The sequence below is a fragment of the Pyxicephalus adspersus genome, chromosome 5 (genome assembly GCF_032062135.1).
Source record: "Pyxicephalus adspersus chromosome 5, UCB_Pads_2.0, whole genome shotgun sequence".
In the NCBI taxonomy this organism is placed as follows: Eukaryota; Metazoa; Chordata; class Amphibia; order Anura; family Pyxicephalidae; genus Pyxicephalus; species Pyxicephalus adspersus.
The window spans coordinates 132014801-132031370 of record NC_092862.1 but is presented as its reverse complement, the minus strand read 5'-3'; the positions used below and the strand labels follow the sequence as shown (position 1 = coordinate 132031370).

General features: G+C 40.1%; 1 protein-coding gene across 5 annotated transcripts in view; it reads right to left on the bottom strand.

Annotated features, from left to right (window-relative positions):
* Window positions 1-16570, bottom strand: part of LOC140331600 (LIM zinc-binding domain-containing Nebulette) — a 133604-nt gene that overhangs the window by 20900 nt on the left and 96134 nt on the right. For 2 of the 5 annotated variants that reach the window (XM_072412749.1, XM_072412751.1), the window contains exons 1-8: window positions 15682-15818; window positions 14770-14880; window positions 14125-14229; window positions 9581-9688; window positions 8865-8975; window positions 7815-7925; window positions 4843-4953; window positions 1771-1875 (exon numbers count right to left, since the gene is read on the bottom strand). The exons of 2 other annotated variants lie outside the window; for them this stretch is intronic. In XM_072412749.1, coding sequence (XP_072268850.1) covers window positions 1771-1875; window positions 4843-4953; window positions 7815-7925; window positions 8865-8975; window positions 9581-9688; window positions 14125-14229; window positions 14770-14880; window positions 15682-15747 — 828 coding nt within the window. In that variant the 5' untranslated portion in view covers window positions 15748-15818. Of the gene's footprint in view, window positions 1-1770; window positions 1876-4842; window positions 4954-7814; window positions 7926-8864; window positions 8976-9580; window positions 9689-14124; window positions 14230-14769; window positions 14881-15681; window positions 15819-16570 lie in introns of those variants that run through there. One more of the 5 variants, XM_072412750.1, reaches the window with a different exon arrangement.

Sequence of the window (16570 nt, the reverse complement as noted above, 5' to 3'; positions counted from 1 at the left end):
ACATATGCTAATAGCAAGTAGTTTTAAATAAATGTATTCCAGATTTGCTAGATGCGCCAGTGATAGTATATCTTCTCCAACCTTGGAGAGCTTTAGGACAGCGGTCGCCAACTGGTCGAAAATTTAGGGGGTCTGCGGCTCTGGTCGGTGCACCCCTGAGCAGGGTCAGGAAAAGGACCCCGCTGGGGGGACGCACCGGCTAGAGCTGCAGACCATGTCCCCTGTACAGTTCCTAGGCTCAGGGAAGTGGTCGGGCTGTGTTAAGAACCAAATCACTGTCAATCTTTTCTCAACTGTTAGCCATCTTTGTAAAGTGGTGTAGTGGTCACATTGTCCAGTTCTTTTCAGTTCAACGTTTCTCAGCCAGAGTTCCATGAAACCTTAGGGTTCCACCAGAGATTGCTAGGGGTTCTTTGAGCAATGAGCAATTTGTGCTTCTCAGGCAAGTAGACTGACACCAATGACCTTTTGGCTATCTGTAAGGATGGCATTCTTCCCACTGACCACCACACTAAAGGTAGGCCTGGAACGTACGAGAAAGGGAGTATAGTGGAAGGCCGGCATGACTGGGCAGACAGGAAAGGAGACTGCAGAGGGTTAATTGTTAGAGGATGAATCTGCGGGAGGTAGGGAAGGGGTAAGGAAGGGGGATGTAAGGAGGGGATGATAGGAGGGGTCAGTAGGAGTTAAAAAGGTCAGGAAATGGAAATAGAGTCCTTTTTCACAAGGGACAGCAGGAAGGGTAAAGTTTTCTCACCCTCCCTCCCTTTTTTTTTGTGATTGTTTGTAAGGTGCAGAGCCCAAAAAAGATTTTATAAGTGGGGGGACCTCCAAGGACCTGCAACTAGTAAACAATAAGTCAGAGTGTATTGTAATTTTATTGTTGTTTTGCACCTTTGTTATAATGATACATTAATTTGTTCAGTTGAATATTTACATATTGTAATGGTTATTTATATAGTACTATTTATTATTTTAGGCCATTTAAGCAATGTTGTGTGATTTTAATGTGTAAAGCAGAGAGGGCTTACAAATAGGGGTGGGGGGAATTTAATGGAAAAGTTTGGTGGGAAATGTTTTTGGAAAAAATGTTACTGGTTAAGTTTGGGTAGGCAAGTCCACAGGGCTATGTTTTGCCGCAGTAATGTACTGTAAGCCGTGAATATACCGTGGTAGTATTTATAGCAGGGCTTTGATGAAGACCTGAAAGTTTTTTCAATAGTTTCCCCATGTTTAAAAAGTTGAGAAACACTCTTTTGGTTAGTAACTTTGCTTAGGAGTCCAATTCTCCTTTTTAAGATGTTCCTTCTTTTCTCTTTCTCAAATATGTGCAGAAACTTTCTTTAATAAAAAAACAGTCACTGCTACACTTTCATATTGTGCAGGGTGACTGATCTTTTCCATTTGTGTTGCTTTCTGCAGACCAGCTCTGCTCTTTGTGATGGCTACGTACAGCTCAGTGATGAGGTCACTGCTACTTTTTTCAAGGTAAAATCTGGGCTTTCAAAGGCATTTGATGCCCACAAATTTAATTTATATCCTTTGTGGCTATTCAGGAATAAATAAAGGAAGAAAACTGCTTTTGCCCAGTTCACTTCCAACACTAATCTAAACCTCTCATCCAAGTATTGAAAAGAACTTGTGGGTCTAAGTAATATTCATTGACTATGTTTTCATTTAAAGTTTGTATAAGTAGGAGTATTCAAAAGGTGAGTCCTTTGCCTATATACTTTGTGCTAGTACACTGGAAGGTGTGTTGCTTATACTCACAGCACTTATGGATTTCTGGGCATTCTTTACTCTTTCTATCTCAGGAGTTTCAGCCACTGCAGAATATATAGACTTCATCTTCTCTGCTTCATACTTGTATTTTTTCTGTATATATTAAAAACAACAGACTTAATTTATTTTAACAAAAACATAACATAATACTTTAAAAATATTATTTATTTGCTCCCAGCACCTTAAACTGCTTCTAAAGTGAACTTTAACCCATGCTCCTGAAACATAAAATATTTAGAATTTTCATCCAAAAAATGAAAAAAAAGCAAACCACGTGGTATTTTTGCTGCTAAAATGTTTTAAAACTATGTATAACTCAACTAATAAAACAATATTTTCCACTTCCTTGGCTTGTAATTTCAGAGGCTCTTTTGGCTCTTTAAAGCTCAGGGATATCTGGGCCCACAGTCTCCAGATCCTTCCTATAACCTTTCTGTAAAAACCAAAAAAATGACAATATAGCAATATACAGGTGAGGCATTTAGGAAATGTTTATCACTGATTTATTACCACCTTGAATTGGCTCCAGCCTACTAAACAGGCAATCAGAACTCCAGACTTCGATTCAGTCTTAGGGCTCATTAACACTGGCCATGAGGTTGTGGTGCATTTACAGCTACATGTAGCATCTCCCTGCAGTAGCCCCCATAGAATGAATAGGGGCGGCGGTGAGTGGTACTAGTACAACTGTTGCATGTGTAGACACTGGTTCTTTATGATGCACATTGAACCTACCTTTACACAGCTCCCATGTACTGAAAATGCTTACTCACTGAGTTCAATACATACAGTAATCTTCTCCCAGTATGCATTAGAAACTGATTAGAAGTCAGTAGAAACATTAGAAGTCAGATTCCATTACATTTCCTGGCTGGGGGACATTTAGCGTCATGTATCCTTTTCCCAATTTAACTTGGGAAGATCTAGTTGGGAGACATTTATTGCACACAGCTGCGACAGAATACAGCAGTTTGCCCTGTCCCACATAGGCATTACCTAAGGCAGTTTGTATGCAAATTCAGCCTGCATAGCAGCTCCCACCCCTCTAAACGTCGACATTTACTCAACATGACATTTTGTTATTGCATAAATCCAGTCTACTGCTTTCCCTGAGACTGGGAGTTCTTAAGGGTAAAATATAAGCTAATTCAATTTCATTCTTAAAGCGTACCTAAACTCAGAATTTTCACTTTACATAAAAGGGTAGACAACCCTTCTGTGCACCTAGGCAATCAAGAATGAATGGGGGCGCAGAGTCTCCTGGGATACCTACGTCACACATCCCAGGAGGCTCTTGGCTGCTCCTTCGCCACATGCCCATGCAAAAAAACACTGAAATAAATACAAACCAGTAAATGCAGAAAATTCACCTGATAATCATTAATAACTTAATGTCAATAATAAAAAGCCAATGATTTCCAAATAATAAATACTGAATGAATCAAACTTTAGTAAATTGTTCCTAAAGTGACAGATTGGGTTGTTTGGTACTGCGGTTGTACTTAACAACAACAAAATCACAAAAAAACAAAAATACTTCTAATTCTGATTCAGAGCATTCAGTACCAACCTGGCTCACAAATTCTGTTACTTTCTTCACATGCTGTATCTCCGGTAAGTCGGCATCTACTGTCATTCCTTTCCCTCGGATCTCTGTTTCTAAGTCTTTCCTGTATTCTTTCTAATAGAAAGAGAGAAAAATCATTGTAATAAATTCTCTGCATTCAGTTTAGACAGATGTGTGTACTTTGATGGGCATTTTTAAAAAATTAAGTTACTTTTATCACTTATAGTATTTCCAATGTCTATATATCAACATTTAGGATCCTTTGACACCCACAGTATGAAAACACATGGTTGGCAGCTCCTGGGCACACAGAAAACTGCTGCTGTGCACCTGAGAGATGCAAACTAAATTTAACTTGGGAAGATCTAGTTGGGAGACATTTATTGCACACAGCTGCGACAGAATACAGCAGTTTGCCCTGTCCCACATAGGCATTACCTAAACGTCAACATTTACTCAACATGACATTTTGTTATTGCATAAATCCTACAAATCCAGTCTACTGCTTTCCCTGAGACTGGGAATTCTTAAGGGTAACAGCAAGTATGGTTCTGTGATGTTTTTAGAAGGGTTTATATAGCACCCTATCAGCCATTCCCACCAGTAAGTGATGATAGCACTACCATTAAAATAAGATTTGTAATGGAAACAAAAATGGTTATATTTAATAATGTCCTTGGCATGTTGATGATTTGGAAGCAGGGATTGGAAGGTAAAATATAAGCTAATTCAATTTCATTCTTAAAGCGTACCTAAACTCAAAATTTTCACTTTACATAAAACGGTAGAAAACCCTTCTGTGCACCTAGGCAATCAAGAATGAATGGGGGCGCAGAGTCTCCTGGGATACTTACGTCACACATCCGGGGAGGCTCTTGGCTGCTCCTTCTGCGCAGGCCTGAGCATCTTGGGCATGCGCAGAACGAGCCCTTTCATCGGGCACAGAAGCCTAAACAGTGCGAAATTGAGTGACGTAGGAAGAAGAACACGGAAGAAGAGAGGAGGAGAAGATGGTGGTGCCTGGCACTCCCCGATGATGGATACCGGGACAGCGCGAGACCCAATAAAAGAAACCTCCCAACAGACAGACTGATCTGCGGGATTGAAGGTGATTTTGTATGTGAAGTGTGATTTTGTCGTTTTGGGTTTATTTTGGGTTTACTTCCACTTTAGGATCTATCTTATCTAACATAAAAAATATTGTCCATATATTAGTTTTTTGAACTGACTATTAAAAACAAAAAAAACACAGAAATAAATACAAACCAGTAAATGCAGAAAATTCACCGGGTTAATTCACCTGATAATCATTAATAGCATAATGTCAATAATAAAAAGCAAATGATTTCCAATTATTAAATACTGAATGAATCATACTTTAGTAAATTGTTCCTAACGTGACAGATTGGGTTGTTTGGTACTGCCGTTGTACTTAACAACAAAAAAAAAAAAAAAAATACTTCTAATTCTGATTCAGAGCATTCAGTACCAACCTGGCTCACAAATTCTGTTACTTTCTTGACATGCTGTATCTCCGGTAGGTCGGCATCTACTGTCATTCCTTTCCCTCGGATCTCTGTTTCTAAGTCTTTCCTGTATTCTTTCTAATAGAAAGAGAAAAAATACATTGTAACAAATTCTCTGCATTCAGCTTAGGCATATGTGTGTACTTTGATGGGCATTAATAAAAAAATAAGTTACTTTTATCATAGTATTTCCAATGTCTATATAACAACAATTAGGATCCTTTGACACCCACAGTATGAAAACACATGGTTGGCAGCTCCTGGGCACACAGAAAACTGCTGCTGTGCACCTGAGAGATGCAAACTACTCTGCAGGTAACCAAATTTGCATTCAGCTGCAGATACGGCACATATTTAAAACTTCAAACAGCAACCAGGCTCTTTTGGGAATTGCATCATATTCTGCCATGGCTGAATGCAACATTGGTTCACAACTTCTCCCATTCACCTAAACCATTTGGTGCTCCAGTGACATAGGTAAGTCATTGACATCCAGACAAGTGAATGTGGTTATGCACAGGGAGCAGTGTCATTTGAAGCTGAAGTGCATGTAAATACCATGTAAATAAAAAAGTAAATGTAAAAACCATTTATTATATCATTACAATGGCAGCTGTCATGGGGTGAAATATATGAGACAGCAATTTAATGATAAGTTCTTGAAGGTGATATGGCATGTAAAAAGAACCGATGAAATATGATAAGAGCCAAACTATGGTGGCTGGACAACTGAATCAGAGCATCTGTAAAACAGCAAGTTGTGTGGCATGTTCCCAGTATGCATTGGTTATTACCTACCAAATGTGGTCCAAGCAACAAGAGCCGGTAACCCAAGGCATATTGGCCTGATCCCACAGAGATAATATAACACAAACTGCTGATGAACATAATAGTAGCCATGAGAGAAAGGTATCAGAGCACAGAGTGCAATGCTGCTGACCAGTGATAATGCTGTCTATCACCAAAGCAGCTACAAGGGGAATATGAGCATCAGAACTGGACAATGGAGTAATAATTGAAGGTACTCTGTTCAGACGGAATATGTTTTATTTTTAGTCATGTGGATGGTCAGGTATATGGACAATGTTTACCTGGGAGGAGATGACAGGCCGCATTATGGGATGATAGTAGGTTGGTGTTAGTGTGTTGATGCCAGATACCATGGGACACTTTCAGAGGTCTTTCCTTTGACGGATCAGGATAGAATACTCAATGTTAAGCAGATGGTTTTAATGTTTTGGCTGGTCAGTGTATATTTCTGTGACAATGTCAAATTAAAAAATGACCATCCTTGGCATGTTGACTGGGAAACACCCATAGCTCTTAAACCGCATGGAGGGGAAAGAAGCACAGATGGAAGAAAATTAGCCTATTTGACGAATGGACATCGTATGTGGTCAGCAATGGTTGGTAAGTTTTCTTGATCCAAAGGTGATTTTTCAAGGATATAAGAGGAATGTCTGCAAGGTGCAGTTTTTATGGTGCTAAAGACATGTTTTTTGTCCTGGAAGTTTATGACATTCCAAAATTCCTTTTGACTGGCTCAATGACCAAAAAGCTAAAAGGCAGCATTTATGGCTAACATAGTAAACAGAAATTTGACCCTGCTGTCATTAATTTAAATGTGCGTTGTAACAGGCATGTGTTTTAGGTCAATGAAAGTTGGTGCATTAAATGTAAGAATCCAGTGTAATGGTAGAGATGGTATTCTCAGCATCAGAAGGAACATATTGTCGCTGTTTCCGAGAGAGCCAAGCCGAGGAGAGAGTAATTTCCTCATAGGAGAAGCCTCATTTGTACCCATTAGTATGATTACAGTAATTACACATGGCCTTTATCTGAGTAGTATGAAGAGGAAATAATTAGAACAATTATTACAATGATCTATCTAACCTCCTACAACACTAATCTATTTCCGGTCACAAAAATGTGATCTAGTACGCAGTTCATATGAGGACACTGAGCCACCGATGCTTTGTTTTTGATGATTGTAAACTCCTAAGAAAAAAGAAGCAGTTTAAATCATTGAAGGAAATCATCACACTTGGCATATTTATAAAGCAGTGAATCTAAACATTCACTTGATGTGTTTTAAACCACAGTGATTGATTCACCACTAAAGAATGATTGGTAGAACTGAGTATTTACTGCTTTTTTAAATACAGACAAGGGCAACAAAACTAATAGCTCAGCTATTAGGAGAGATTAGCTGAACTGAATCTATTCTCCCTTGAGAAGAGAGGTATAAGAGGGGATATGATCACCCTGTAAAAAAATTTATTAACGGTCCATACAGAGAACTCTCTTCCCAATCATTCACTTTGAGATCATTACAAAGGACAAGAGGGCACTCTTTGTGTCTGGAGGAAAAGAAGTTTAAGCTCCGGATAAGGAAGGGATTCTTCACTGTAAGGTCTGTGAAAATGTTGAATTGGTTCCCTCAGGAAGTAGTTTCAGCAACTACTATAGATTGCTTTAATGCTGGATGTTTTTCCAGAAGCACAGAATATAACTGGGTATTAAAGCTTTAAAGTAAAGATAACAGAGACTGTTGATCCAAGGAACATCCGATTGCCTCACAGGATCAGGAAGGAATTTTTTCCACTGTTGGAGCAAATTGCACTAGGGGATTTTTTTGCCTTCCTCTGGATCAGCTGTCCATAGGGTTTTATATCTGGGATATGTTTATTTCTCTAGTGATTAAACTTTATCGACTTATGTCTATTTTTCAGCTTGACTATGTAACTATAAATAAACCCATTGGAATTGAAAACTATGTCCCCTTTAGCACACCACATATCCAACATGTGTTGTTTAGCTATAATACTGGATCTTCTAAAACTTGGCATCTACAACACTGAATCAGCCCCTCCACAGATACAGAACAGTCAGTAATAATTATCAGAAAATCAATGCAATATATTTAGTTTGTATGTTACCTCACTAACAAGTTCTGATGCTCGCTTAGCTCGGATCATTTCAGGGATGTCCGAGCTCAACTCCATGCCTTTTCCTTTAATGTCATTTTCCAGATCCTTACGATACTCTTTCTTAGGAGAAAAAAAATAGAAAAGTTTTGTTATTCAAAGTTCCTTTATACACATATACCCTGCAAGAATGACTGTGTCCCTATGTGCTGCGGCTGCATAGTCCGATAGCTGCATAGAGGGGACTTTAGTATCCAATATCCAATGAGGAGTATTTAAATCCCAGATATCTGTTGTGTTGCCCAAATAAAAAACACATGAAGACATTTTTTCATGTACTAACCCCAAACCTTAATGACACATTCTAGTTTAACAAGTTTAATTTTAATTGTAGAATAGTGTTCTTCACCAAGAGAGTGACCCAATATAAAAAATAGAGTTAACTCAAAACAGCCCAGCCTGAAAAAATTCTAAAAAAGCAAGTGATCAAAGAAAGAGAAAAAGACAGGCTTTTCTGGGGCACAACTTTTTCTTAAAAAACGAACTTTATTTATTTTATGAACTTTTTTTAAATATGAATACTAAAAAGTAAACAAAGGTCTGCTATGCTAGCCCTAGCTGAACATAGGTACACTAATCTTATAAGTATAGAGTAGTTACAGCTTATAACACCAATATACGTTTACTGCAATGAACTTGTGTCCCAATTTTTAATTTTAATTGAAAAACTAATAATATCTACCTGATCCCTATGGCTGGCTCCCTACTATTAAAATCCGTATATCCATCTCCTGTTCCCAGTACCACAAAAAAAATAATGCTTGTGCATTTATTGAACTTATCAATGAACTTCTCCTATTTGTTCTCTCTTCTCAAGTAGATATACAATGGAAAGTTTTGTGTTGCGGGGAGAAATTGGAGCACCAAAGGAAATCCGGACAAACATTAAGAACATAGAGCCCTCTGCAGAATGTGTCCTAATGATTGGTGAACTTCCGATGTCTGTAATGCAATTCCACACCGCTCCATTTCTCCCTTTTTACCAACTATTTTATCATTTACCTCATTCAGTATCTGTGCTGCATTCTTCACCCTTATCAGATCTGGGGTATCTTCCAGAACGGTCAGTCCTTTACCTTTGATTGCTTCTTCTAGATCTTTTTTGTATTCTTTCTATAAAAGATAAAAATAAATAAATAATAAAAATAATTTAAAAAAGTTAACAGGATTTTTTAAAGCTCCAGCATTTTACACATCACTGTACAATAAATTGGGGTAGCAAATTACAGACAGAAACAGACAGTGACACAGAGGAGGAGAGGACTCTGTCCCGAAGAGATTACAATCTAAGAGGTTGGGGAAGTATCACACAATAGGAGGGGGGATATGGATTAGTGGGTAAGTAGTGAGGGTTTTTGAAAAAATGTGTTTAAAGAGCTCTTTAAAATGTGCAGAAAGTAAGAGCAAGCTGAATAGGAGGAGGAAGACCATTCCAGAGAGTCAGACAGCTCTAGAAAAGTCTTAAAGTCATGCATGTGATGAGGTTATAAGTGGGGAAGTCAATAGTAGGTGATTGGAGGAGCGAAGAGAGAGGCTTTTCACCCACATGAAAGGATAATGCTATACCACCGTGTAAGTCACACCTCACTGAGCAGGTTAGTCACATGTTTGGCAGGTTGGTCACAAGTTCATTTTAAGCAAAATTCTATTTAAAACATCAAAAAATTAAAAAATATATATTATATTGAAGCTATAAAGCACCAGGATGGTATACTAACCTCACTTTGAATTTTCTGAGCCTCCTTGGAGACAGAATATGACGGGGTGTCAACAAATTCCAGCAAAGATTTGCCCTTTGATTTCTCATACTTTTCCTTATATTTTACCTACAAAAAAACAACATATAATACTGACTTGGGAAATGACAATCACATTTGCACTGTTCCTAATAAAAAGTATTCTCTCTCTGCCTTTATAAAAAAAGCTTTGATATTCAGAAAATATAAAACACCACTATTTATTGCTAGGGATGAGCGAGAAGGCCTCTGACAGTCTCACGAACTGGGTGTAGTGCATCATCAATGCCACCCAGAAGTGTGTAACTCAATTTTAGTGAATGGAGTACTGTCAGGCGGCAGCAACAGCAGGAGAAGGAGTCGATGGGCCCTGAGAAGGAACGGGGACCGCATTGGTAACTGGCATCTAGAGATGGGTGTAGTCCAACATCAATGTAACCCAGAAGTGTGTAATACAAATATCCAAAATTTGTGATTAAACGTAGAAGGGCCAGACCAAGATGGTTTGTGCACCAGCACTGTTGCCTGTTGCACTGTTGTGATCTGTGGTGCCAGAAGCGGTAGGATTTTTTGATGCTGCAAATTTGGGGGTCCCTCTGTAGGCATCGCAACATGTGGACACACATATGAAATAGGGGTTCCCTGGGCTCATCCTCCTCCTGTCCCTCAGTAGGTACCAAAACATCTTCCTCCTCATCACCCACCTCCTCCTCTTCAATCTGCAGCAGTTCCTGTTGTTCCATCGCCTGCACAATGCCTGGGGCGTGAAAGCACAAATGCGGGTTGGACGGGTCCTGTCCAGCAGCCCCAACATGGTCTCCCTCATCATCATCATCATATTCATCTTCCTCCTCCTCTTGGAACTCCTGATGCTGGCCAGTGTCCCTTCTCGCTCCTCCTAATGCTGGCTGTGCGCTATGGAGTGTAATGTCACCCTCATTCTCCTCCCCCCTTTCTTCCCCTCCTCTCCCATCGCCACTTTCCATCAGGTCACACAGGGTATTATCAAGCAGAAAGATGCTGGGTATGACATTGTTCCAGCCTGACCGCTCCCGACTCCCGACAACATTTGTGGCCTGCTCAAAGGGGGGCAAGTACCTTGCACAGCGTCTCCATCTGCAGCCACAGGTCACTGGTAAAAAAGCTCAGTTGTGTGGCTGTATCAAGGGCCCCGCCCGCCTTTATGCAGTATGCTGACCAAGTATTGGCAGATGGGTAGCTTTTGCTCACACGGACGCTGGAGCATGTGCAGGGTTGAGTTCCATCTAGTCACAGTGTCACAAATCAGTCTATTCAGGGGGAGTCATGTTGAGGGGGAGGGGACCGGCGGACATGGCTGCAGATGGAGCAAGCCTATCTCAGTAAGTCCTGCAGTCCTGGGTACGTGCGGAGGAACTTCTGCACCACCAGGTTCAGTACGTGCACAAAGCAGGGCACATGTGTTATGCGGCCCATTCGCAGAGCGGCCACAAGGTTGGCCCCGTTGTCCCACACTACGTTGCCTGTTGTGAGCCGGGAGGGTGGCAGCCAAGCCTCAACCTCTCTGTGCAAAGCAAACAAGAGTTCTCTGGCGGCGAGACTTTTCTCCCCCAAGGACACTAGTTTCAGCACTGCCTGGCAATGCGTGTGCTTGAGGGAGCAGTAGTGGCATGCCCGCTTAACCACAGTGTCCTCTGTTGCTGGCCTTTCAGGAGGAGTGTTGAAAAGAGAGCGGTTGACGGTAGAAGGAATGCAGAAGGAGGAGAGAGAGGACTGGGGTGGCCCATGCTTTCCCACCACACCCCTTAGTGGGGGTACTCGCTGCTGTAATGCCTCTTGCAGACTACCACCCACTGAGCTATGCAAGGCCACTCAGTAGCGTCCCAGTCCGTGCATGGTTGTCCAGCTGTCCATGGTGACGTGAGTCAAAAATGCCAATGCCCGGGAGAGGTTATCCATTACATGTCCATGTAAACTGGGTAAAGATGTGCGGGAGAAGTAATGCCTCCTTGGTATATTCCACTGCTGTTCGACACAGGCCTTCAGGTCACGGAAGGGAGCCGAGTCCACAATGCTGTACAGCAGTAGCTGCAAGGCCAATAGTTTGTCTAGATGTGAATTTAATTCAATTACCTTTTTGTTGGTTAAGCCCATAGCCTGATGCCTTGTGCCGATTTCCGGTAGAGTGAGCTGAAGGGACTGGGAGCTAGGGGAGGTGAAGAGGTCACTGGAGTACCCATCTTGCGCCGGCAAACGTCCTTTGATGTCACGAAACCTGCAGACAGAAGCTGATACTTCCTCGCCTCTAGAAGTCTGTCTGGCACCAACCTGAGACACAGTAGCAATGAAAGTTGGAGGTGGAGAAGGAGTCAATGGAAGTGTAGGAAGAGATGAGGACGTGGTTGCACCTCATTCAAGAGAACGCAAGTACTGCTCCCACTTTGGTTTGTGGTTCTTGCTCATGTGGGAATGCAGGGAAGTTGCACCCAAATGTGACCCGGCCTGTCCTTTGCGGATTTGTCTGTGGCAAAGGATGCAGATTGCTACGCACCCGCCATCGTCCTTCAGCATGAAAAAAGGACCACACTGGAGAGGTGCAAGCAACCACTCTGCTGCTCTTTTTCTTTGCCTGCCTCTGCTGGATGTTCTGCGTCTGCTCAAGCTACACCTCCCCCCCGGTCACAACATCTCTTACTGTTCCCCTGCTTGTGCCCACTCCTCTGTCTCTTCTTTGGGACTCACATGAGGCAGATTGGCAGGCACTTCCGTCCCCAGTCTGCTGCTGCTCCTGCCTTTTCTCTACAGCTGTTTCGAAACTGCTGCTAATTCTTGCACACACCGGTGATTCCCAGGTGACATCACGGTCATCATCATCCTCATGTTCATCTAGGCCATCCTCTGCAAATGCAGCCACTGATCGAGAACCCTCGGCCAGCAAGTCCTGACCACACTCTCCAAGGGTCTCAAAGTCTGCCTACTGCTCTGAACTTCGCACTGACAGATGCTCAGGCTGTTCGTCAAATAACATGGGAGAGTCATCGGGAGATACAGGCACATTAGCCACGCTAACTCCTGGGTTTGCTCCTGTCACGGCTGTGCTGGTTCCTGCTGCTGCTGCGGAAGAAGAGCCTGCTGCACTTGAGGCCCCTGAGACCCAGTCCACAATCCTCTCCACATGACATGGCTGTATGATTGTATTCCGGCCTCTCAATACATCTACCAGTGTAATAGCGCTACACACACATCTCAGACCTGTTTGACAACTTGTGCTGCTGCCTCCAACAGTTTGCTACTGCTGCTGTCCTACAGTGGCGGACGCACAGGAAGTATGACCCCTGCCAGATGCGGCAGATCAACCAACGCCAGGCCTTCTTCTGGGACTACCTCTCATCTTTTACATATTTGGGCAAAAATGCACCTGTACCAAACGGTTACTTTGGTAAATAGGTCCAGGCATGAAACACTGAAATATCTGTACTTATTTTACAGTAGGCCAGAAATTTAACTGTACCAAACTGTCTTCTTTGGTAAATAGGAACAGGTATCAAACACTCCAATATCTGTATTTTTTTTACAGTAGGACAGAAATTTACCTCTACCAAACAGTCTTCTTCGATAAATAAGAACTGCAATTGATTTGTTTATTTTACAGTAGGACAGAAATTTTAACTGTACCAAAGGGTCTTCTTTGGTAAGCAGGAACAGGTATCAAACACTGAAAAATCTTTATTTATTTTACAGTAGGACAGAAATTTAACTGTACCAAACAGTCTTCTTCGATGAATAAGAACTGCAATTGATTTTATTTAGCATTAGTGAATGTACAGTGTGAAAAAAAGATAACTAACAGTGTCTTCACTAATACATATTATAGATTACACTAAATGTGCTGACTGCTGACAATTTAACAAAACTGACTAGCTATGCGTAGCACTACAAGTAGCAACAACCACAATTGTACCTTCAGTGGATGTGCAGTCAGTGAACAGTACCTAAGAGTGTAATACACTCAATATAACTTACACTAAATGTGCTGACTGCTGACAATTTAACAAAACTTACTAGCTAGTAGCTCATGTGAAAGTAAAGATGTCTGCCTAACCTATTCTACATACACAATATCCTATACTAAACAGTCCTACCTACTATATGCCCTACAAAACACAGATTCTAGAAGCAAATGATTCGCTCCCAGACGCGATTCCCCCAGTTCCCGCCCCCTGCTTTTTCCCTCGTTCGTTCGTCGAGAACACAACCTCATTGCGAATCACAAGGCCGTTCTCGCTTACATGTTCGGTAACCAAAAAAAGCCGGATTGGCCGCAAGATCGATATTACAAATTATGCTCGCTCATCCCTATTTATTAATTTTAAGTACTTAGATTTTTTGGGCAAACAGGTAATATATATTATAAATTCTGTTCGACCTGTTCTTCTATTACATGTTAAGAAGGAATATTCCTAATAATAAATCAATTTTTCACCTAAATGGTAATATTACAGGAAAATTTGCCCCAGTGCCAATCATTATTATTGCAATGCTATTACCTGGCTCTGGAGCACTGCATTTTCTTTATGATGGATTTGCTCTGCCGTACCTAAAGCAAAATGATAATTTCCCTTGTTTTCTTCAAACTCTTTCTTGTAGGTTTTCTGTAAGTAATAATTTATAAAGGTAGTTAAAGAACAATTAAAGGTTGAACTTGATTTATGAATATAGATATTGTATCTGCATAATATTATTTATATAGCAACAACATACTATGCAGTGCTGTACATTGGAAAAGGGTTGTAAATCACAGACAGATAAAATAAAGAAATGTTACTTTAAGAGGTGAAAAAAACACTCATTGCTGAAAATATGGGCATCTCACAAGTAGGTTCTGCCAAAGTAAAGAATTTTTCCAACACTGACAAATATATTTAAATGTCAATCACCAGACAGCATTAATCTTAAAGCTAAAGGCTAATGTGCTTATATTGTGTCTCTCTGCGCCAGCCCCATAGGGAATGAATGGGGATGGCAGTGGGCACTGTTCTAGTAGCTAGCACCAAGGGTCACATGCGCTCTTAATTTGCCCTTAATCCCACTGTTCTATCATTAAAAAAAAGCAGCGATTCCTCCTCCTGAGCGAAGAGAGAGGCTTTTCACCCACATGAAAGGATAATGCTATACCAGCGTGTAAGTTACACCTCACTGAGCAGGTTGGTCACATGTTTGGCGTGTAGAAAGCCCGGTGTGAGGTCCAGGTCCACTGACGCTTTCCCCTTCATGACTTCTTCAAAATCTTTCCGATATAATTTCTGTATATTAAAAAAAATGTTATTATCTATTATCTCCATGTAAAATTCTATATAGAATTCATTTAGTTTGAACTCTGGGAGAGTTCAAAATAAGGGAAACTCAAAATTTTAAACATGGAGTAACCTGAAAAATGACTTTGCATGTCTCCTATGCCAAAAACCTTCACCTCCTGGTGACTATTTGTTTAATGATTTAAATAAGAAAAAAGTGCCTAATTACAACATATAGTAGTACTTTTTGGTGCAGCTATTATGACTTCTAGACCTTTACACAGTGGAGAGAAAATATATTATTAATCACTCAATTCTTTCTGCATTCTTCATTTTTTTGTGCACCTACATAGCCTAATAAATAAATGGCCAAGCTGTGTTTTACAATAACCATACAGTAAGTAGAAATCACAATTATCTATCTAAAACTGAGGGACAATCAGACAAACATGTGCTGCTATCCTAGGATATCTATAGTAAATAAAACTTGAGATATGTTCCTAACTCTGACATGCAGATATGGCAAAGTAACCATTGTAATATGTCTATATAAATCAGTATACCCCCTAAAAGGTGATCAGAACATCACTGCTCCTTCCTATGCACCATTCACAATGGCACATGAGTGCTATGTAATCTGCCCTCTAGTGGCGCTCTCAGTACTGCAGACTATATTTGCCATGAGGGTAAAACAAACTTTTCCCACTGTAACCAAAAAAGTTTATTTTAAGCAAAATTTTATTTTAAACATCACAAATTAAAATATTTATAATATATTGAAGCTATAAAGCACCAGGATGGTATACTAACCTCACTTTGAAATTTCTGAGCCTCCTTGGAGACATAATATGACGGGGTGTCAACAAATTCCAGCATAGATTTGCCCTTTGACTTTTCATACTTTTCCTTATATTTTACCTACAAAAAAACAACATATAATACTTACTTGGGAAATGACAATCAAATTTGCACTGTTCCTAAGAAAAAGTTTTCTCTGTCTGCCTTTTTTTAAAAAAACTTTGGTATTCAGAAAATATAAAACAAATATTTATTACTTTCATTTTTTGAACCTGTTGATTGAACCTGTAACCTGAAAATTAGACACTAGCATCTAACTGTAGATCAGATCTGTAGCATAGAAGGTCTATGTTGTATCTAGGGCTTTAGTATATGTTAATAAATCATTATTGTTTTTGCACTATATTGCCAAAAAGCCTGTCTTTTCTTTCGTCTCTTTACTTATATACATTATGACTACAGGCTTGGCATTGTATATGTGTAATAATTTTATATAAAAAATTGACATCCCCAGGGTAAATTATAATTTTATTACTTTAATTTTTTGGCAAATAGGTAATATATAATATAAAATCTGTGTCTGATTTTCCTGGTTCCGACCTGTTCTTCTATTACATGTTAAGAAGGAATATTCAACACTGTTCTTGTAATGTGAGTCATTGTTATTTTTAAAGTAAGTACCTGTATTCGTTTCAGCATCTAGCAGTCATAAACAGAAAAGTTCAGACTGAGAGAATAAAAGAAGAATAACTTTGCTTCAATGTTCATGTGCTAAAGTGCAACATGGCGACAAGAGGAGAGAGCAGAGTGATAGAAATGAGCTCATTAGCCTTCTGCTTCCTCTTTCTTATGCAATCACAAGCTTAATGATACACAAGACTTGTAAGCAATACTGAACTGC